At 42.7% G+C, this 23,364-nt stretch overlaps 1 protein-coding gene across 1 annotated transcript; it reads right to left on the bottom strand.

Annotated features, from left to right (window-relative positions):
• Positions 1-21: 21 nt before the first annotated feature.
• LOC138628699 (neuronal membrane glycoprotein M6-b-like) lies at positions 22-22,267 on the bottom strand. Its single transcript, XM_069711885.1, has 7 exons — positions 22,085-22,267; positions 6,996-7,182; positions 6,030-6,189; positions 5,524-5,692; positions 3,832-3,905; positions 3,658-3,723; positions 22-2,701 (listed from the first exon to the last, which is right to left on the bottom strand). Exons 1-7 carry the CDS (start codon positions 22,152-22,154, stop codon positions 2,549-2,551), a joined length of 879 nt encoding a protein of 292 aa, XP_069567986.1. The 5' UTR covers positions 22,155-22,267; the 3' UTR covers positions 22-2,548.
• Positions 22,268-23,364: the final 1,097 nt, after the last annotated feature.

Raw genomic sequence — 23,364 nt, 5'->3', positions numbered from 1 at the left:
AAGAGGCAGGAGACAATGGTGTCACGATAATAAAAAATATCGGTTTTACTAGAGAAGGTTACAAAAATCAGCACTATATAGGAGTCATAGAACTATTTCCAACTTAAAAAATAAAACCATAATGAAACACCTACAGGGACTACAATGCCATCAAAGTACAATGGAGTTTTCTTTAGAAAAGAGTGGGTGGGAGGGGAGGAAGGGGGCAAACACCGCCTACCATAGTTGTCAGTACAATTGACTACACATCACCTGAAAAACTGCAAAGACACAGTCATGTCTCCTTCATGCAAATAACGAGGAAACAACAACACCCTGACACGCATCGTCTTAGAGGAAATTGAAGTTTGCCTTTACATCAACCTGGCGGCAAAGCACGTATATTTATCAAACATAACACACATGGCAATATAGTCCTTTTTTATACAGAATAGACAGCTGCACACATGGACGATACTGACATGCTTCATCTCATCAAAATTCAAAAATTTGTCTTGTTTTTTGAGGGTGAACTAAGCAGTGATGATCGGTATAGAATATAGTTCATGATTATTAAACAATATCTGGTTATAAAATTAATGTATGAAAATTCCTGACTTGTTTTATTCAGAGTGTAAACATCCAAAACAGTCTCTGTGGCTCATGTGAGAGGCATGGCGTCAAAAAAACAGAAAAGTGACTCTTTTTTTCCTCAACTCACGTGTTGATGAGTCACTCATTTGTCTGGCCATCGAAAAATAAGCACAAACGTCTTCCATAAAATAATTATTACTGAATCACAAGAAGAAATCAGCTGCCTAAAACTGATAAAACATTAAAAATCAATTTCCATATTATTTTTTTTCACATTTTAAAATGTATACGTCACAAGCACCTCAATCGATCATATATGACTGCACTGTATCCCTCTCACGACATATCATTTAAGATGTTACATTACAATTATTATATCAAATGCAGAACTAGTATTTGAGTGCTAAACACATATCTCAAAGGGTACATTTACATATATTTGTGGAAAAAAATGATAGAAGAGCATGGCAAAACACTGATTGTGTCCTCCCTTTGTTGGGAGAGGTGTAAATTGGTCTTTTAGGGTGATTCGGCTATTTACAGGTGATTCTCAAAAGGAGGAATTGATTGAGCAGGTTTTTACTGTGAAAGTCACACAGTAGGAGTACCAGTCGGAGTTTAAATGGAAAAGCTTCGGAAAAGAACAAAACTGGTGTAAATCAGATTTGGTTTGATACCTGAGGTGTGTGTCTGTATTAAGACCCGGGCAGGTTTAGCTTTGATTTCTGCTGCCGCTGGTGATGAGAGTAGCAAAAAAACCATAAAGGTCTTTAAAGGAATATGTTTGAAATTTTTTGGGAAGGATGCTCGTTTGATTTTTATTTTATTTTTTTCTTTTCCTGAGAATTAGAATACAATATTAATGCCACTCTCACAAGTATTGGCCTTCACTACAAATCAAGTTAAACCTAGCTCTGTTTAAAAGAAACAAACCTGGTTTACTAAGATTATTTATAAGTAGGCCTTTATTATCTTGTTTCACAGCATGAGAGAGTTATTAATGTCCTCATCTAACCCCTCACATGAAAGCAAATAAGCACATTTCCCAAAACTATTCCTTTAAAAAGAAAGTTTGCTACCCATCTGGTCTTAAATGAACTGTTAGTACCTTGGTGGGAAAATAAACTCTGATCATGTAAATGCACAGTAATCCTTGAGATACCACATGAATTGAGATTCTTTTAGGTATTTCTATGAGAGAGATGGGGTCGGGGTGGTTTGTGTTTTTAAGGGATTTTCTCCCTCATTTTTTTTTAAATTTTTTTTTTTAAATAGTGCAACAACTTATCGAGCATTAGCAATAAAAAGTTAAAGATGGAGAGAAAAAGTAAAGGAGAAGAAAACCTATGAGCGCAAAAACGTAAAGAAGAAAGATCATAAGAGTACCTGGCATACTTTTCAGAGTATTAAAAAAAAACAACAACATTCGTACACATTCGCACAATATATTCATATTCATATATATATATGCATATAAAACACCAAAAAAAACGGAGGAAGTTGGTCGCTGCCTGGCTTCCCTGTGGCTGAAGCAGACAGTGAACAATGTTTTTTTTTTTTTTTAGGCTGTTAGGAGAGGCTGTGCTGGCTCAGGGCGCGAGGCCATCACAGCCGGGCCACGTTCACGAGCCGCCGCCCAAAAGCACGGGGGAGGAGACGCTTCTGAACTGATGTAATGTACCTGAGCTCGACCCCGGCGGGCCAGCTCTCCCGTTCTGAAGCATCTGCCTCCGTCTGGGCCTGCCGCTTCTCCTGACCCTCGATTCTCTTCCCCTTCTGGTGTGAGTGCACGGCCACAACCCTCAATAAACATCGTGGAAGGGAAGAGGATGGAGAATCAGGAGGTTGAGGGGGAACTATCAAACGTGACCGAGGTGGTTTGTTTTAGCGGAGGGTCGTGGGTGGGTGGGTGTCGCGGGGTGGGAGTCGAAGTGTGGAGAGGAGATGGGTGGTGGCGGGAGAGGATCTCTTGTCCTTATGAGTAGGAGGAGGAGTTTTGGCCCTCCTTGGAGCGCGCCTCGGCCTCCAGATCCTGGTCGTCCTTGGTCTTGATGTCCTGGTACTCGTGCGTGGACACGGCGCTCCTCAGATAGGCCCAGTTGGCTGCCAAAATCATCAGGTAGTGGATCTGAGGAGAAACGACGTGTTTTCTTCAGCATAGGAAATAATGTGCAGGGGAGGACCTTCATAGTACGACTAAAATAGTAAACTTCTTTTGTATCGTTTTGAGGATTTCTCAAGTCGTTTATTCATCACGCCCCCGGTGGGTAAAGGCTCTTCATTATGTTGTTTTAGTTTCCATAAAAATTATTGCAATACAAGCAATGGACCCCAAACAAACTACTACAATGTCCCATACTTCATACTAGCTGGGAGCAGGTTTATATTATAACTAATTACTAAAAGAAACTAAAAATAACATTTTATGACATTTAATCGGCACAAATTTTACTTTTTCTTTATGCATTGTATTTTGTTTAGTGTACTTAAGTTTGTTACCTTTTCAGGGTGAACAAACTATAAATTTAAACCCTGTTTAATATTCCAGTATAATGCAGTATAGGATTGGGGCATTGAACGCAGTGCTTACAGGTGATTCCACTGATTAGTATCAATCAGTGGTTTTATGGTGTCAAATCTTCATAATTACATGCTGACAATTATGCTAAACGATAGACATTTTATGTCATTATGAATAAATGTAGTGTTCATCCAGAGCAACGTTACAAACCTCTTTCCTAATATTGCACTGCATCTCTCCCTACCCCCTCAATAGTTATCTGTAACACATCCGAGCGAGCAGAGCTTCCAGGTGACCCAGTGCAACATCTGGAGAAGTGCTCGTTGCATTTTTAGCATCTCTGTTTCCCTGGACGCATCAACAGAAGCGCCCGCCTCCGCACAGAGTGAAACACTGACCCTCCGTGAGCGCACAGAGGGAGGGAGGGCAGGATTTCGACCCCCGGTAGAACGGCATACTGCGAGGGAGAGAGAGGCGGCGTTGCCACGGCAACAGATAATCACGCCATGGCAACGTTGCATATTTTGAGCGGCACATTACCGGCGGAATCGCGAGGAGCTTACCAATGCGATGACGGTGGCTCCGGCGCCGGCTAGCGCAACGATGTAGAGGTGGTAGGAAAGGTAGAACTGAGGAGGAAAAGAGGAATTCGAGATGAAAAGGAAAAGGAGACCGAGAGTGAGAGTAAAAAAAAAAAAAAACAACAACAAAAAAGCTGAAGGTCAGCGTCCTCTCACCTCGCTGGTGTTACAGATGTCTCCCAGTGTGGCTCCGCAGGCTTTTCCCGGGTTGGCGTTCCAGGAAATAATACCTGCGGGATCAGAGAGATGAAACGTCACAGGACTGACACTCTCATTTGAGACGAGAAGCTTTTTCCTCCCCAGAGACTGTATGATTGAAGGCATTATGAATTAGGCTCAGATAAAGATTAAAGGAAACAGGGCGGCTGCTGCTGGAAAAATATGGGTCACTATTTTGAATCCCTTTTTACTGTAGAGTCTTCCTTACAGACTCGTCTTGTCCTCTTCTTGTCGGCGATATTACCATCATGAATAAGATTAGCTGACGGGGATGCTTTGCACAAAACAAGAAAATCCTTTGATTGATTGCTCGTCAACCGTCGATCCCAAACTGCTGAAGATAATTTGGCGAGTGTTGGTAATTGGGGTTAATATTTCATGCAGCGTACTCATACAGTAACGCAGCCAATGAAGCATATGTGATCCTCATCCTACTTTGTAAGCCGGCCAGCTGTCTTTCAAATGTAGGTCACATACTGTACATTAGGCCATCACACAGACAACCAGATATGCAATCACAGCAGAGTGTTACGGCGTTGTAATATTGCAGGAAGGTGGATTTTCAAAGATCCAATCACGCTCCGAACAGTCTAAATATATTTTTAGACCTCTTCCTTTATGATGAATGACAGTTAAAGCAGCCAGAGATGAATATGTGATATTTATAGTGAGAGTAAATCCTTTTTAATCCCACTGTGGTTTGAAAAAATGTTGCTTTCTTGCTGTATTTTGCCGTGCGGCAGGTAAAGTCTTCAATGTGTGGGAAAGTGTGCGAGTGGCACCAGTATGTTCTTTCATGTGTAGTTAAAAGCTTTCATTGCCGAGGCTAGCCAGCATGTTTGAGCCCTCTCGCCTTGATCTGGGGAATTTCTCTTAAACTTTGAAGACATGTAACGCAGCAGGTGTTTTAAAGCTGCAGCTGCAAATCAACGTTCACCAGAGATGTGCAAGATGTGGTTTTAAAAACAGCTTAACTAGCTTAAAAAAAGAAGAAAAAAAAAGCATTGTATTTTTGTAAACAAATGCGCTGTTAAATATTTTTTACGTGTGGTCAAGATTGTGCAGCGCTATCGTGCTTACATCTCAGTTTATATAGGTGTACATACAAAACGTATTTCACATGGATTTTGTGATTCTTATAACCATTTTGCAACTATCTGGATTTTTAATAATGTATTTGGAATTATTCTTTAATTTTTATTGCAAATGGCCCAGTAATCAGGACCCTCCTGTCCAACAAGTTGTGCTCCTGCACACCTGATCCAATTCAGCTGTAATGAAACTGTGTCGGCCTTAACTAGATCAGGTGTGCAGAACCTGGAGCAAAACTATAAAGGGCGGGCTGGCCTTGAGGACTCGGGAATGGGCTGAGAAACTGTGAGGAGGCTGCCAAGCCTCATTGAAAGGGTTTATTTGAATGAAATCAAGCTTTAAGAGGTCCTAAAGGAGAAATTGCCCTTCAGTTCTCCAAAAACAGATCTTGATTCTTTAAATCTCTCATGATGTCATGTTTGAGACCAGTAATTTAATTCATCTTAATTCACCTGCAAATCAACCTACAGTGCACACAGTTAAAATACAATATCACACTCAGTTCAGTAAATCTAAAGAAAAGGTAAAGCCACTGACCATACTGCCTGACGTCCACACAGATGGAGTCGGGAGAGGTGATGTTGGCGTCAGGAGACTTCATGGCAGCGCAAGTAGTCCACATGTTAAAGAAAAGGAAAACGGGGATCGCTGTAAAGCCGAAGATGGCCAGAAATGCCAGGAAGAGGATGTAGGTCAGGAACATGAACTGAGGAGAAAGGGGACACGAAAGGAGAGATTTAGTTTCATTAAAACAAATAAGACTAAGAATATGAGTGTTTGTGTAAATATAATGTGCGTGTGTCCGTAAATGAGTCGAGGTGTGCGACTGATGTGCCTTTCCAACACTTGTCATGATGACCCTTGTCCAGGCTCGTCAAGCATAATGAACGACTGTTTTGTTTTTCTAAGCCAGTTTTTAAGCCATAATATCATATAATACACATTAAAGTGATTAAATCTCATTTGGAAGCTTTTATTTAGAGTCTAACTGGGTCAGTGGGTGTGATGACTTGCAGCAGCTGCTTGTGTGCGCGTCGACGTACGAAGGCGGTGATGCAGCGTCCACAGACGGTGGTCTTAAAGTCGCTCTGCAGCTCCTTCTTGATGGCGCTGGTGGTGTAGAAGCCCTCAGCCAGCAGGAGGATGGCGTAGACAAAGAAGAAGGAAGCAATGCCATAGATGATGTACTGAAAGATCTGGATCCTGGACATAGACAAGAACATGAACATGTGTCAACAGGATTAAAAATCAATTCTTTTGAGGCTGCACATTGCACGATGCAAATGCAGCCAGAAGCTAATGTGAGGGTTTGGGACCCATGCAAGTTTTGGGGGTGTGGTGAAGGTAAAAATTCCAACACCACCCTCAAATTTTTTTTTATGAGGGCTAATAGTTGCTAACTTTAGAGAAATATGAACTAGAACTTATTATGATTACTGTCTTGATTTTATTTAAAATTGAGCTTTTATTTCTATTTTTCTAATATTTTTTTATTTCAAACAGCCTCTCTATGACAACCTCACATTTTTAAGTTTAACTTGATCCCCTTTCTAGTAAATAACTTACAGTGGCATAATCTCTGCCAAAATGACTCAAGTCGAATCCATTAAACAAAAACCCACCAGAAATATATCTATTAAGAATCTTTTCGATGGATAAAATGTTGTAAATGCCTCATCCTTCTACTCTTGTAGTCTTTCTGGACGTGCTCTCGCAGTCAAGAGACATTTACTAGATTTAGGTGCTCTGAAACATGGCAGATAATGTGGGTGGCTCTCCTCGAACAGATATAATAACTGCAGGGGTAGTACCAGTATATTCTGGCCACACGAGTGTTTTAATAGAAAGCATAGCAGTCCATGAAAAATGGTGCCGGAACTCAACAATGATTCCCCTTTTCCAAAGGTTTGCAGATGATGAGGCTCTGGTATCAGGACATATATGATAGTGCTTTAGTCTTTCTGAAAGCTTCAATGATGAGACTTGGACTGGAAACAGTGAGGACTTACACCACGGTGAGGGTGGCGTGGTCGCTGGAGACCCTGGAGAAGTGGTTCTCCAGCATGGTCAGGGTCCCGGTCAGCGCCACGTGGCCGCAGCCGCAGAACAGAGCCACGCCTGAGAAGCACAGGATGGTGGCCACCAGCGAGGCGTAGGGCACCCCGCCCAGACACTTGATGCAGCACTCGAAGCATCCTACAGGGGGAGACAAAGATTCAATTCACCTTTTCCGTGTTGTACTTAGCTGCAAGACGGCTAAAGGCTAAAAAGGTTTTGAGGAGGCTGCAACAAACAATGTAGGTCAGATTTGAAAACACTCAAATGGCAAAATTGCAAGCCGAATGTACGCTCAAACAAGCAGCACCAAAGAGAGCAGACTGCTGCAATGTGACGTCTCAGAGTGACTCGGTTGCCGCTGCTGATGACACTCGGTGCAACACTCGACGGCCTTATTTGTCCACTGCTGTTTGATTTTTACTCGTGCAGAAACCTGCGTGGATGTCTGCACTGCCGGGGCTGAATCAAGCATGCATGCTTCAAGAGCGTCCCGCTCGTCTCTCAGAGCCGAACACCTCTTCCTGTCAGGCATGTCGAGCGGCTAATCGTAGCATCATTCACTGTAAAAGTGTGTTAACTTTGAGCTCAGCTGTAAGCTGCGCTACATTCTCGCTTCCTACCATGTAGAAACAGCTCCCATTCGTCCATAGAGGTTGTTTTTTTTTTTATCTTCTTATAACCAGATTGATCTAATCAAAATTATTTCAAATTAAATTACTCCACTCATTTTCTGGGGAATCAAAGTGACACTGAAGCGAAGCTGAAGATGCCTTTGCTGTAAGAGGCTGTTACTCATTCAGGAGAAAGCGAGAATAAGATTTAATGGTGTGCTTCATATGTTTAGGATGTCGGTGCAGCTAAAAACTTATGAACTTGACGGGAGAGATTTTTTTTTAAAAAAGAGGCTGAAAAAAGATTAAAATTTGCCAGCGCTTCAATCATATTTTCATCTTCTTCCAGCACATCTCTCTATTCTAAAAAAAACACCCTCCAAAATGATGATGAATAATTGAGAATCATCCCTTGTGCTCAGGCTGTTTCTGCACACTGATGATGATGAATTAGTAAATTTGTTTTCCATTAACCGTGGCATTAAATGAAGCTTTCTTGCATGAGTTATGGGTTTGGGATCGCTCCTCTCGCAGTCGAAAGGATGCAGAGGGATAAAAACAAAAAAACAAAAAAGGAAAATAACACATTGTATTGAGCACACAGGAGTTGCATCTTATATAACACCCGTTAAAAATAACTCCTCAAGCAAAGCAGGAAGTTACTCCGGGAAGAAAGGAAAAAAAGACCAAATGAACTGTCTTGTGTGTCTGTGCCACTTTGCTGTTTCCATGACAACCTGCTCCAATTGGCAAATCTGAAGCATCATTATTTCATGTTCGGAGGTTTGCTGAATCTAAACATTTCTATTTGTAAAGCATTGATTGACCGCAGTGTGTATGTTTGTAACTTGCACCTGCAGCTCTGCGGAGATGATTTGGTCTGACAGCCTCCGCTTCTAAAGTGATGCCGAGCATTACAGAATAACACGCTTACTGCCAGTCATGCCGCTTTATGATAGATACCGTGTATGACAGTCGATCCTGTGAGAACATGAAATTCCCTCTAACATCCACACAAGCAGGAGCTGGGACCCTCCGACAGCTTTTATCACCATCAACTTCAATCAATAGACTCTTGACAGCTGATGACATGAGCTGGTATCCTTCCACATAAAGCAATTAAACCAGACACAAGGCGAGGCTTTCTCAAGGTTTTCACCATCAAAGCAGACGGAACAGAAATCCTGCCTGAAACACGAAAAAAAAAAGTCATTTTATTTTGAAATGACACCCCTCATCTACCACTTGTCCAGGCCAGGTAGTGATACGAGCCTGCGGACAGTTTTTATTGATGGGTTTAAAAGGGCACATTGATTAAGCGCCCCGAGGCGAAGAAGGGTAATCAATAGAGGGAATAGTAAATGGTAGAGCCTAAATGTAGTGATCTTTATGTTTTAAATTCAGTGTTCACATTATGTGCACCTGGTTCGACCCCTGTAAATTCTGCAGACGTTGAAAATTTCAAGCATTTGTACACAAAAGACTTAAATTATGAATTAATTTAGATATAAACAAAACTGTTTCCTGAAAAGCTGAGGTTTTAGCTATTTTAATGCCAGGGCTCACCTTCCCACGTACAAATGTTCCACCAAAACAAGTTCTCCCCAGCAGTATTTTGCACCGTCGCTGCATCCTGAGCTTTGCTCATACGAAGAAGCCAGAAAGATATACAGTAGGAGTGCAGCGAGACCATTCACTCTTCCACTAGCACCATCAGCAAGTCCTTTTGTCACCAATTGTAATGGCGGAAATCTTTTTACAGCGCTCATGGTTTTAGACCTCATTTGTTAATTATAATTAACAAACAGCTGGTTATTTATATAAACTTGTCTGCACTGGTCCAGTTTCCATGACATAATATAGTTTTGAATTCATCATTTGAAGTTTTATTCTGATAACTAGTCACTGTTTTAAAAAGTTGAGGCTCTAAATCTGAGTAAATATAAAAAAAAGTCCAACATTAACTCTGAGATGCATCTGCTATCCTCCATGTGCTGCTTTTGATGAAGACTCCGCATTGCATAACGCAGCGGAGGCTTGTTGCGTAATAGATCCAAATCCTATTAATGTTAATGAAGGAAGCGGGCTGATGGAGAAGTGTAGCTGATAAGGCTGGATGGCTTTAAAATCCTGAGCCGAGAAGCAGGCCAGGTCTCGGGAGGGAAGCTGCGATGGACTCGCTGGTCGATACGACGACGACGACCGAGTGACTGTTTAATAGCTGCTCTGCACTGACACTCCACCCCTGCTGTGAAAGGTCAGTCGCAACAGGTAATTTAGAGGGTCAGTGTTCTTTTATTGAGAGAAGAGAATAAAACCTGTCAGAGCAATGTGATAATCCTGCTTTTTCAAATGCAAATCAAGAGTTTCCAGGTGATCTCATCTTTATCTCTGTTCATAGATGTGGCTGGAAAAGGGCTTTTTGCACATGTTCATTTAAGACAAATTCCGAGACAGCATGACTGGTATTTAAGTCTTTCAGTATTTCTGCCGTGAACTATCTCCTCTCCTGGGCTCCATGCAGCTTCATGGATAAGTTCACAGGTTTCTTTTAAGCACTGAGCAGGCCCCGCCATCCGGTCCGCCTCCGGCTATGACTGTTTGTCAGCTTCAGTTTAATAGTGCGCTAATGGGAAACAGACAGGCCGGAGTGGTCGGCTCAAGCCGGCCCTAATGGAAATCAATGGACTATTCATTAGAGTAGAATTTAGGTGACACACCGAGGCTGGCCCATCTCTCTTGTTTTATACCTCGCTGCATCTCGCCACCTCTGCTTCTGCCTTCGCCCTGCTTGTCTTCTCCTCCGCGCTCTCTTTGAAATACGACTGCATGCCCACGTTGTACTTACAGTGAGCCAGCTGGAGTTAATCGCTGAGACAATATGTTACGCTCCCGTTACGATGCTGTAACATATATCATCTCGACAATCTCAGACCGAGGACGTTGCATCAGTTTTGTGGGAGCGTTTCTCGGGCTGCCTGTGAAGGCGGCTCGCCAGTAAGGAAGAACAAAAGATTGGGGACTTTCTGTTAATTTTGTCAAGCGACAGAAAAACAAATAATTTGACAGACAAGAGCTGCAATTAAGGATTAACATCCCTGCTGTTAACGCTTGTTCTCCCTCCAAAAGAGCTGCCGCGGCCTGCAGGACAAAACAAGAAAATGTTCCCCTGCTTAAATTAGGATTTCAATTTGAGGCTGACAGTTAACAAAAGCAAGACAACAGACAGACGGAGGAGAATGACAAAGAAAGGCGGCATAAGTGAGGAGTTTGAGAGAGGAAAAGAAAAGCAGAGGTGAATGGAGAAGACAAAAGGTGCAAGACGGACTAGAAGGCAAGCAGAGGCACGAAGGGAAGACGAAAAAGAGAAGAAGGTGAAGAGGGAGGCAGAGCGAACGATGACGAACGCGAGAAGCGTAAGTGAAAAGCAGTTCTTGGCCCCGGGGCCGGCAAATGGCAGTTGCCATAGCAACGCGTTAACCACGACCCAGTTCAGCGGTAGGGTAGTCCTTCGCAGCGGCTTTACTCTTCACACACACACACACACACACACTGATATGACCTCGGTCAAAACCCAAACATCGGTGCTAAATGATGACAGCGGTCTGGAAGTGGAACCAGAAATAACAAACAAGCCACAGGATTTATAAAAGCAACCGAGCTGATGACGAGAAGAACGGAAGGAAAGGAGATGCAAATATTCCTCTGCTCAGGGTTTAGGAATTGGGTCAAAGAGATATTTATATATATAAAGAGGCGGTTTTGTCAGAAATTCATGGATTATTGACAGTGAAGTTGCTTTGCTTGTATTCTCAGTAGCTGCTAGAAACATTAAGATTTGATTCCTCCTAAGTCTCCTTCACTTTAAGAGCTCACTGATTCCAACCAAAAGTATTTATCTGTCCCATGTCATCATTTATGATGCAGTAAATCAAGCTCATTTTCACCGGGATGTGATTAAACCCTTGTTTGTTTCTTTGCCCACTTGGTGACACAACATCGATATCCGCTTTATGTTCAGAGGCTGGAAGTAAATAATAAAATAATCGTAACTCCTGTAACTCCTGCAGAGCACTTTTGTAAAGTCTAAAAAACATCTTCCGTGGAGTAAATACAAAACCTTCATTTGATTTTTCTCTTCTTTTCCATCGTATTCAACCCCAAGTCTTATTGGACAAGAGAGGGACTGAGGCTCTTTGACTGGATAAATGAGGCCTGGCACATGATAGAAGTGGTTGGAGACAGAATCTGTCACCAACTTCTGACATCCTTTGTGATTACGCTGCGCTTCCTGTCAATCACCTGACACCCACGACACAACGTGAACGGTGTTTGCCACGAAATTATCCCTCACATGCATGACGCCGAACAAACTTCACTGTCACACTTGTCACTCGGTTTGAAGTTGTAGCATTTGAAATCGAAATAACTACAGCATGCACTGCAAAATAAAGATCAAATTAAAAAGTAACACGGACAGTAAAACCTTCGTATTCTCTTTTGATAGCAGCACATGCATATTTAGATAACGTTGCCTTAATTTATGCGCTATATTTTTTTGGTTTCATCGATTTTTGAAGCAGCTTTAAATATAAACTGGGACTTGGGGAGGGATTACATCGGCTGTCCTGATACTTAATGATTTGCCATAAACTGTACCACCCAGTGGCTCGGCATGATTATTGCCAACTGTTAGCGCGCACAGTGCATCTGCCAGGAATAACAGCGTTAATAAAGCTTTGTGAATATTTCAGTGGCCGATCTGGTCCCTGCCTGTGGCTGTGTTCAAATTTAGAAGTGCAGTATTCATTATGGGGCAATTTCCTCCGAGTGCATTATGGGTAGACTCCCATAAGAGTTGAGGAGAAACCTCGGAGAGAGGCCGAGAAAGGAAAGGTGTGGGAACGTGAATAAAAAAAGCGACGGGAGGGTGATGGACGGCTGCGTCTCCTCTAGTTCAGATGGAAAAAGAAGCCCCATCTGTTTGATGGCAGCAGGCTGAAGCCACAACAACACACAAACTCGCAACTTCAGCATGGGAGCTTTCCGTCTTTCCACTTGAGCAGAGGGATAAAATGCTCCTCAAAGCTTTTATGAGCGCTACCTCAAAAAAGCAAAAGAGAAAATGAAAACCACATCATGAAGCTAAAACCGAGGCTGTATGTCATTAAACCATCATTATAGTTTTTTTTACGACTTTGGATTTAATTTCTGTTGTTTCAGCCAATTTTTTTTTTTTTTACATTTCTTACACCAAAGTATTTACGAAGAACTAAATTTGTCACGTTTCCTCTAATTTGTCACATCTGACTGAAATTGATCCTTCTTGTACTTTTATCTTTGTAACTCCCACCCTTGGACTCAGGATCCAATAGATCCAAAATCTTATTTAAGCAATTGTACAATGACTTTTGTACACCTGGCCTGCGTTGATTTAAGTACTTTGCCTCATGTCTTGGTCCACAAACTAAGATGCTGCAAATTGCCGGAAGACTCGCGGATACCTCCGCTTCAATGAAAGTGATTTTAAAAATCTGGGAACGGAGCTACGTCACCACAACAAGAAAGAAACATTAGCAGCTGGATAATCAGCCTGGTTGTAAGCGAGCCAGCGGTTCAGTCAGATTATTTATATTGGCAATAATCTCTCATTGCACAAAGTTGGCAACGCTGATAGGCCGCAACTACCATGATCTGCCAATAATGTTCTCCGTTAATATGTTAATCATTTTGTGTATAAAATGTGAGTGTAAAATGGCCCTGATAAATTCTCTGAGCCCAAATGGACGGCACAGCTTGTCCTGAAAGCGCAGCAGCAGCAGCAGCTTCGGTTCCCATTGTCTATCCGTGACACATTCAGGCACAAGGCCTGAATTTTGCCCGCACTCAGAAGTTAATCACCACAGTTATGTGTGCAAAAGTAAAAAAGCGGACTTAAAAATAAGCCCTAACAACAACCTTTCTTCATCCCGGCACACATCCTTCTCACAAGCAACACATTATTTTTTCAGTAATTGTCATTGAGGACACAGTATACTCTGTGCTAGGTAAGCCAGCCTGAATCCTTTTCTTTTTTTTTTCTTGTTTTCCCACGGTACATAACTGACCCTAATCTTCTGTTTGTGAGAAACCCTTCGCTGTTTATGCGGCATTATGAAGGCCACAAGGTCAGCACGTAGCCACGCGTAGCTGAGCTTGATGGACTGCGCGGCTCTCAAATCCCGTTCTCGGCGCCTGGTGATCAATACTTTTATCCCACTAATCTGCGGGACTTTGGTTCCCTCTAACTGTCTTTCTGTGGCCAGGCTGAGCTAAACCCTGGGAGAGGAACCAGAGTCCTAAAATGCACATCAAACACACCTACCCTGTGAAACCAAAAATGCTTACACAGATGGGGCACATGCAAGAGCTGTACAAAACACATACAGATGTACATAAACACACAAACTGTACATCTGGCGCAAATTACGATCAGCTTGTTTGCATCTGAATCAGCATGTCTGACTGGCACTTCTAGCCTGTGCAGGACAAAAGCAAAGATAACAAGCAAGTAAAAATAAGAAGTTCAAGAACCTTTTTATCTTCAGGCAGTCGTGTCATTTGGAGTATATTATCACACAATATGATGCAAGAAAGCTGTGTTCCTCGGGGGCTATTTGGTATAATGAGGCAAGTACAATTAACAGCAGAGCTCTATAAGAATTCATTTAAAAGCACCTGGCTTTAGGGTGCAGTGATTAGATCAAAAACCTGATGGCAGAAATCGTCCTCTGACCGCTTACTCGGTGTGAAAACTGTCTGAACCGCTCTCTGTTGCGTGTCATCTTCTATTCACCTGTCCCGAGCCGCCGTCTGCCGGCTCAGCGCAGCTATTAGTTAGAATCTTGTTCTACCAAAATGTAAAATGGCCCCTGTGGCCAGAAGTGCCGTGCCATCGAACTGAATGGCTCAGCGGTTACGCAACCAACTTGGCTCATGTCACTTTCCCTGAGATGTCAAAGAAGTCGGTGGCCCTCCCCTGGCCCCCTTCGCCTCTGCTCCACCCCTCCTCCCCCTGACGTGATTATGGAGATACACTTTCCAGCAGCCTCAGGGGCTTGCTGAAAAGTGTGTGTGTGTGTGTGTGTGTGTGTGTGTGTGTGTGTGTGTGTGTGTGTGTGTGTGTGTGTGTGTGTGTGTGCGGCGCAAGGGCCCAACCAAGCATGAACTTTCAAATATGAGTCTCATTTACTGTAACACAAGGGCACTTTCTATGAAAGCTGACTCCACATAGTTGCGTCTCTCGTTGGTCATCAAACATTAAGCAAATAGAAAATAAGATATCAAAATGAAGGAATTAACCGAATGGGCTCCAAAAAGAGGAATTTTTGGAAAGCTTTATCTGTTGAATGTAAATAATAAGCGGGACAAAAACAGACCCCGGCCTGAAACTTGTGACACAGAATGACCTCCACATCATTCAGGCAAGTCATTTTATCGATGTCAGCCATGGCCAATGATGACAAGTGCTAATCGGCATCAGGCGTTTTATGGGCCGTGGATGAGAGGAGCAGATTGGGCATCAGTGGGTGATGGAGGAAGGCCAGAGGAGGTTGGCATCACTCAGGAACAAGGCATGCTGCGCCAACCTGCCACTTGCTGCTATTCATACCCACTGCATGCAGACTGCGGTTCAAACATTGTTGGAGGATGCGTTTAGATAACCGTTTTGCTTCCAAATTGTAGAAATCTGTTGCTTCTCTCTGCACAATTATATTCATTACCAATTGATGTTCAGATTTTTTTTCATCAGTGGCTGATTTGGAGCCTGATTATTTTGTTTGTAAATCATGAGATGATTGTAAACTAAATCCTGCAACAATTTCTCAAAGCCCTTCAAATGTCTTGTTTTGTGATATACCAACTGTCCAAAACCCGGGTTTTCAATTTAGGATCATGTTTTGCGCTGCTGTGGTTCAGATGGAGCAGGTTGCTCACTAATCATAAGGTCATCGGTTTGAACCCTGGGTCTTCCTGTCTACATGCCAAAGTGTCCTTGGGCAAGTTGCTCCTGATGCCAGGCGAGCACCTTGCATGGCAGCTGTGGTCGAGAAATTATCACTTTCATCCTCTTACAGGTTTAAAGTTGAATTCATTCCAAAATTGCTGTTGATTTTCTTTCTGGTGACCAATCGACTGTTTCAGATCAACTTCTTTTATATCAAAATAACAATATTTGCTCTTATTTTACTGCAAAAAAAAGCTATATTTAAAGACTTTTCCCCAATTCTGCTAGTTTTCATGGAGACAATTAAGAGGAAGGCCTTTTCTAAATACTGCTTGTTTTGTGCACGTACGCTGAGAAGAAAGGACAAATAAATATAAATGTGACCACAGAGTCGGACTGAGAGGGCTGAATATGAGCACGATGGTGAACGGCACGGTCTCGCCCACATGTGTGCACACAAAAATAGAGCTTTTACTTTAGTGCAAGCAAAGCCCTGACACAGACATTCCCCTCAACCACTTCTGGTCATTGACACGTAAACAAATACAAGCGCACACCGACACACACAACACAAGCACATGCACAAGCACATGCACATGCACATGCACATATCCAGATGGAGGCTGACAGCATGCTTTGGGCAAATGGCTTCAAATGAGGAACACATGAGCCTCCCTCTGTGTGACGGCTTTCACATGCTCTCACAACCTCACACGCCTCGGGGGCGAGAGGAAGATTGGCGAGGGGTGTGGGAGGGAAGGGGGTAAGGAGAACCAGGAAAAAGACAGGGAGGCAAACAAAGGATGACTGCGGCAATTTATCAGTAACAAATCAATTAATCTGCACAGTCGAGATCTGAGAGAATATGGGGGCAGATTTGTCAGAGCAGTTTTGAGAGCATGCAAAAACAGAATTATGAGCGCAGTCAATGTTTTTGTCACAAGATGTGAGAAAGAAATCGGATTTTCTTTTTTGTGCTTTTTGGATTCCCTGCATGCAAACTCAAACTGAAAGCAGAGAAAAACTCATCTGGTTTGACCCTCAGTTGAAGTGTTTTTTTTTGTTAGACCCAACTTGTACTTCTAAATACATTCACATCTGATCTGGTTGTTCATTAAGTTGGAGACCTTAACAGACAGAAAAAGGCCTGTTGAAGCCTCTGATATATAATCAGAGTCACTTGTGCTCACCTTGATGTTTTTGTCTCTTGGAAACCAAACCAACAAAAGGGCCTCACCTGGTTTTTAAACCTGATTTTAAGCAAGTGAAGTTGATATATGGTGAGCATTACCTCATGAAGATGTAATTGCAAAGCACTGTATTTGTAGAGTATTTTTTCGAGCATCAATCTGGTGTGTGGGAGCCTTTTTTCCTGCCATAAAGAGAGAAAACTGGAGAGAGAGATTCAGCCTACGTAAGAGGTGTTTTATTTGTAACAAAGTCAAGCAGGAGACTAATTCAAATAGAGGAGAGTCCATCCATTAGAGTAGATGTGTTTTTGTGTGGGGGAAGTTTGAAGTTTGCGGTTGTGTTTGGTTAAACCAGCTACCTCAGATAAAGATTATGCAACTCATTTGGTGACTCATATTTCACCATGTCAAACATTTTGAGACCCCGAACTGTCAAATAAAGCAAGTGACACTTGCGTTCACACTTTTCGTTCCTAAAACACGGCCGCAAGCAGCTTAATAACAGCTACATCGACGTTTATTGCAACCTCTCGTAGCTTTGATAATTACAACTAGAGCAAAGGAGGAAGTGACGTGATATAGTATGAAGATGGAGAACTTACCATATGTAACTTAAATAACTTGCGTACATACTTTAACCCAGACAAATCTTTTCCTAAATCTTTTCCTTAACCTAACCAAACCGTGACTATTTCACGTTAACCAGGTTTTTATTAGTGTTACCATGACGACGAAGGTCTGGTTGACCTGTTGCTGGCGCTCTCCAACAGTCGTATGTATTGTTTTGGCAAAGATCTAATTCTGTGGTTTTGGTAAGAGGTCGGGTTGTTAAGTTTGGCTCATTTAAAACAATGGACATTTATTATGGTCCAGATTAGACACGTCAACATAAATCGTTAAAAACCTGCAGGATTAGTCTGTGATCAAAGCTGCTGTGGATAAATGTGTGCAGGCTAAGTGATGAATGCACCAGTTTTCTAACCTTAAGTTATTAGACACATGGAAGAGCTGAATAATGAGTGGCTTTCTGCAAACTGTCACTCCTTCTCGGCTGTGGAGAGGAAGCTTCTTAGGATTTGTTTGTGGCTGCGGTGCTTTGCTTTGGTCTGCAAAGTGGATTACAAGGCAGAACAATTCTGAATACGAGCAACAAGTTCATTCAAAAGAAAAGGAGCAGAAATCACTGCTGGTCACCATCTAATATCTACTGAACTATTACCCATATTTTTGACAACATAAATCGTGAAAAAAGGAATAAAAGAAATGTGAATTTATGGATATAAAGTCAAGAAAGCAGGGAAAGGAACCTGTCCAGTAACCAAAATTCAGCCCCAACAGGGAGAGCAGTCCAGCTCCTCTCCTGGCGCCTTGCCTGACTGATGATCATTCAAACAGGGGTTGGCCTTTAGGTTCAAGGCCTCAGCCTGGGCTCAGCTGGACTGAGCTGCCGACACTGGCCTGGATGTTATCAGAAAACCACACCAGTTTCTCCTCTTGTAACCTTTGTGTAACTCATGAGGAGTTTTAGGCAGGCGAGTTTAGGGCTGCAATTTAATTTTCATTTCTGGATTAATTTGTTTAAAATTTGAGGACACAGCCAGCACATGTTCCCAGAGCCCAGGGTAGCATAATAGAATAATAAAATGTGACTCAGATTGAAAAGCAGGCTGCCTACTAATCATAAGGTTGCTGGTTCAATTCCCAGTTATTCCTGCCCAGGTGTCATAGTGTCTTTGGAAAGGACACTGTGCCCCAAGTTGCTCCCTGTAGCCAACATCCACCTCGTATGACAGCTTTGATATCACTAAGCAATATAAGTGCAGGCCATTTGACTTAAAACAGCTTGTATTAACTCTTTCCCACACAATCTTAAAATCCATCCGTGCTCAGGTCAAAGGTCGCATATTTTATTGAGGAAAAATAGAACTTGGAGCTCTAATTGGGATGAACTTTCTGTGTGCATGAGAGGCTGCAGAAGCTTTGCCCTGCCATGCAGAAAATTCAACAAAACCTGCACCCCTCCAGACGATGATGTAATCTCTGACGGTTCTGATCTAAACACTATAACCAAGGACGGCGAGCCAGTGCTGCATTATGTAAGAGCGATCTCTCTCACACACACACACACACACACAGGGAGGGAAAGAAGGTGTGTGTGAACAGGCCAATCATTCACTATAAAGGGAAGGACAGACACAACAAGTAGAAATGCACTCAGGGCCATTTTGAAGCAGTCGGCGCTGCCTCATAGAGAAACATTAAAGGTAAAAACAAAAACCTCACAGGAGACGCATGCTTCCTCCAATCAAACTGCCTCACACTAATGAAATCCGATACCTCAGAGAGCGCTGTTGATGTCTCGTTATCCGACTCCTGAGCACCGACTACCTCGACGCACATACAGATTAGAGATTATAGGGAACAATCGAAAATTAATTTGATGCTGGTGCATGATGTGAAGATAAATAATCCAAAATAATCTTATGTGGTCTAAAATCATATGTATTTTAACGAGTCTTAGTTACTGTTTAGCTATAACATGACAGGTAGCTGTATCCTCATGTTTCCAGTTTAAATACTAAACTAGGCTAACAGTAACTTCAGTGTCATATTGAATACACTATTCCTTTATGGTAAAATAAAGTTAAGGAGTTCAGTCGAGACTGATCGATTTTTCCAATCAGGTGGCGTAAACACCTGCAAGACATTTAGATCTGAACAAGAATAAGCAGAGATGGAGACTTGAGTTTTATAACAAACACATGGTCTTTTATTTTTGTCAGTTATGGATGAAATGCATCTGGTTTGTGTTGATTTTTGACATTTCCCTCTTATCTAAAACTGACCCTGGACTTGTAAGATTGCAGAGTATACTAAACAATTTTCAATGTTAGATTGTAATATGTCTGAGAGTTAGGATTTTGTAAAATGTAGTGTTTACTTCAAACTTCATACATGTGCTTTCTGAATCAAAAGCGCTGGCACCCGCCGACACAAGCTCCTTACATGACAGCTCTCGCCTTCTTGCCCCCACTGTAAATCTTCAGCTTCTTAATGGATGCTACAAGCTTATGGTCACATTCCAGATGTCAAAGGCACACACAAATGATTACACCGACAAATAGGCCATCCTCCAATCCAGTCTATTTTGGGTTGCTGGAGTAGGTGGATTCGGTTGCGCAACATCACACCTGGAGCACAACAGTCTGGGCTGCAGAGGCTGAATTTAATAAAAACATCATGATCATTTCCACAATGTTGGTGATTAAGGAACTTAGAAGGTTAATTGCTGACAATAAATATGTCCGTCCTCCTGCTCAACTGTCCTCAGGGGTCTTCAAACAAGCTCGCCCACTCTGTCAATTGAAGTTGGATGGTAAAGCCTGTCATTGGACACTGGTCTGTGCGTAACAACATGCCTCAGGAGAGGATGATGTAATGTTTTTTTAAAACATCACTGTTGAGGGACACCCTACTCTTCTGCCCCTTACGTCATACACATACTGTGACCCAGCAAAATCACTGGGGCAGAGTCCAAGTTGAGCTGCAACGAAGGATGTTTTAAAGAGAAAAGGGTGCTGCTACTGGCTTTCTGGAGTCACAAAATCAGACTAAAAAATGCAATATCCAAAGCTTCAGGTGCAGGAGCATAAACTGGACTCCTCGTTCCTTCCAAAACAGGAACATTGTCTAACATTTTGTACCACTGAAGCTCAAAATATGTCTATTTGCTTCTAAAATAGGGACATTTGACGCTAAATATCACTTTAAAAATATATATTTCTATTTGTACATATCTAGACACACGAAAGTGAAAGAAATCTGCAGAACAAAAGGGAATGGGGCAGAAAACAGTGGATGGTGCAGTGAGGTGTGTAAAGCCCTCCAGGTCTGCACTCTGACATGCTATCCTGCTCTCTGATAGCCAACAGGACAAAAAGGCAGCATGCCAGATCAGCCACAACACTACCGTGGACTAATGTAGTTGTAAATAAAAAGACAAAGTATGTGACCCCCGTCATCATAATTTTCCATCTTTAAAACACCAATGCTAGACACAATCGTGAATTTTTCATTCAATTAAAACTGTGCATTCATATTTAAGCAGGTCCACAAACAAGATGGCCACAATAAACAGCCTGTGGTCAGAGTTCCTGACAACACTTCTGTGCCCCAAACTGAAGGATGTGATTTTACTACCAAGCCACAATGAAAACAAATCGGTGCCATCCACTCTGTATGGGCGTCGAGTCCTTCAGCGCCCACAGACACGCCTACACAACACGCAGATTCAGGGTGAGCAACAGTTTGACAATGATTTGTGGAGAAATTGTCTAATTTCACGACGGTCTTTGATATTAGACGTGATCTTTGCACCTTTATATTTTAATATTTTGCATGCATTTTGCGAAAGCACCTGATATTTGGGATTTAAGGGCGTGGAGAGCATTTGTGTGAATTCAAAGTGAGATTTAAAGGGTGTTTGTTGCAGCCTTTGAAAATCAAATATTGCATATATGCACCCCACAAAGGCTCCGTTACCATGTCTGAGCGGTGGGGATGCAACTGATGGACACATCCATCTCTCTGCGTCAAGTGCACCGCTGATAGTTTCTTTTTGAGCCTTCCAGCTCCGCTAATGGAGCTGATTACTGTGCTCATACGAGACAAAGTCGTCGTACATCGCAGCGCCGTCGATTAATCACGCTCCTGACAGATCAGACACTAAAGCCTCGGTGGGAATCGCCGATAAAAATCGCAGCGGGAGGATCCACCTGGCAGAAAACAATGCACAGAGAGCGCAGCATACAGCCGCCGATTTATCATCCGCTTATTACGCAGAAATGAGCTCATGATGGTGCAGCAACGCAAAAGCAAATTGGCGTTAATACATGCCCCATAAAACCAGACCAAGCACCTTCCTTTACCCACCAACCCGCCCACCCCCTTATTCTCCTCCATCAGCCTTCAAATCCCTTTGGAGGCACAAAATACCACCGCGATCGTCAAATTGCGCTCGAAACTGTGGGAATAATCTCGGTCACCTGCAGCAGAGGGACCGTTATATGCCTCCCGAATCGCCTTCAGACAGGTGAGAGGCCAAAGAACAAAACAAAACAGCACCGCTATTGTGTCGCGCTCAGGCGAGAAGCCATTGCAAGTAGGTTAAACCGCTCAGGCTGGCGCAGACGCAACTGTCTCCTAAGAAAATGGCTAAAAACGTGCAAATGTCAGCGGCTGATTGAGCGTACCTTTACTCTCCTGTCCCTCGTCCTGAGTCTCCTCTGCGTTGGACTCCATGGCCGGCTTTGTCCCATCCATTATTTTAGAGGAATATGGTCTCCTTGTGCTTTGCACTTGTACCTTACAGTGTGTGGATGGTGGAGCCTCTCCTGGTAACTTGATGCTCTCTCTCTCTCTCTCTCTCTCTCTCTCTCTCTCTCGTACACACCCTCCCTCCCACCCCCTTCTCTCTCCTTCGCCCAGTTAAAGCTTAGCACCGTCTCTCAATGTATATTAACAATCCAGTTTCAGAAATGCAAAGACAGATTGGATTTATTTCGCTCATGCGGATTAGTGTCCCTCAAAAGATGGCAGATAACGTTTTCCGGCACCTCAAATCACCCTTAACTGTGGAGAAAATTACGCTCATGGTATGAAATACTTTCCAAATCTCTCTGTTGATGAGACACGATTGCCTTCATATCCTTTGAAATCCTGTCATGCTACTCCATCAGTGGTTTCCTGTGTCTGTGGTTTTCTTCTCAGGCCTCAGTGGAGCAGAGGAGGATACAAGAACAAAATGTGCAAGAGATGTAAATATGCAAACTCATGGGTAGCCATGCATGGACGAATACACACACACACACACACACACACACACACACACACACACACACACACACACACACACACACACACACACACACACACACACACACACACACACACACACAAACTCACCGCCCCCTCTCCATCTGGTGAGTTGAGAGAGAACCAGAGAGGAAGGAGGGAGAGGAGGGAAGAGGAGAAAGAGAAAGAGAGGAAGATGTAGTGTGCTGCGAGAGAGTGTAACTGTAAAATGTAACTGAGAATCTAAGCAAGGTCGGACAGGCTCTACTGTGGTTTTTAGTTTTCTGTCTCACCAAACTGGTCTGCACCAATTTCGATCTGAGAATGAAACAAACAACAACACATCATTTACCTCTTTTAAGCATCCAATTAACTCCAAACAACAAATTTGGGTACGGAGGGTGCTTACATGCTATTTTTGTGTGTCACATGTTTCTCTTTGTTGTTAATACACTTGTTTAGCCATCCAAAGTTGTTTTCCTTGGTTATATTAAGCTCCACTTAGATCGATCTGATGTTTGATTGGATCACCTTTGACCAATCAGAGCTTCTTAACCGCTAAACAGCCATGTGTCATGCTTTACTTAAGACAGGATCCTTTTTGTTTGCCTCCTGATTGGTTGAGCCCACAACCCAATGAAAGACCAAGCAAGGTGAGTCCCTGAATCCTTGAATGCTA

Source organism: Brachyistius frenatus, unplaced genomic scaffold, assembly GCF_029030835.1.
Source record: "Brachyistius frenatus isolate BFR_SWC_R1_liver_20210118 unplaced genomic scaffold, ASM2903083v1 Contig_103, whole genome shotgun sequence".
NCBI lineage: Eukaryota > Metazoa > Chordata > Actinopteri > Embiotocidae > Brachyistius > Brachyistius frenatus.
Note: the sequence above shows the minus strand (reverse complement) of the source record. Positions and strands in the feature narration are given on the sequence as shown.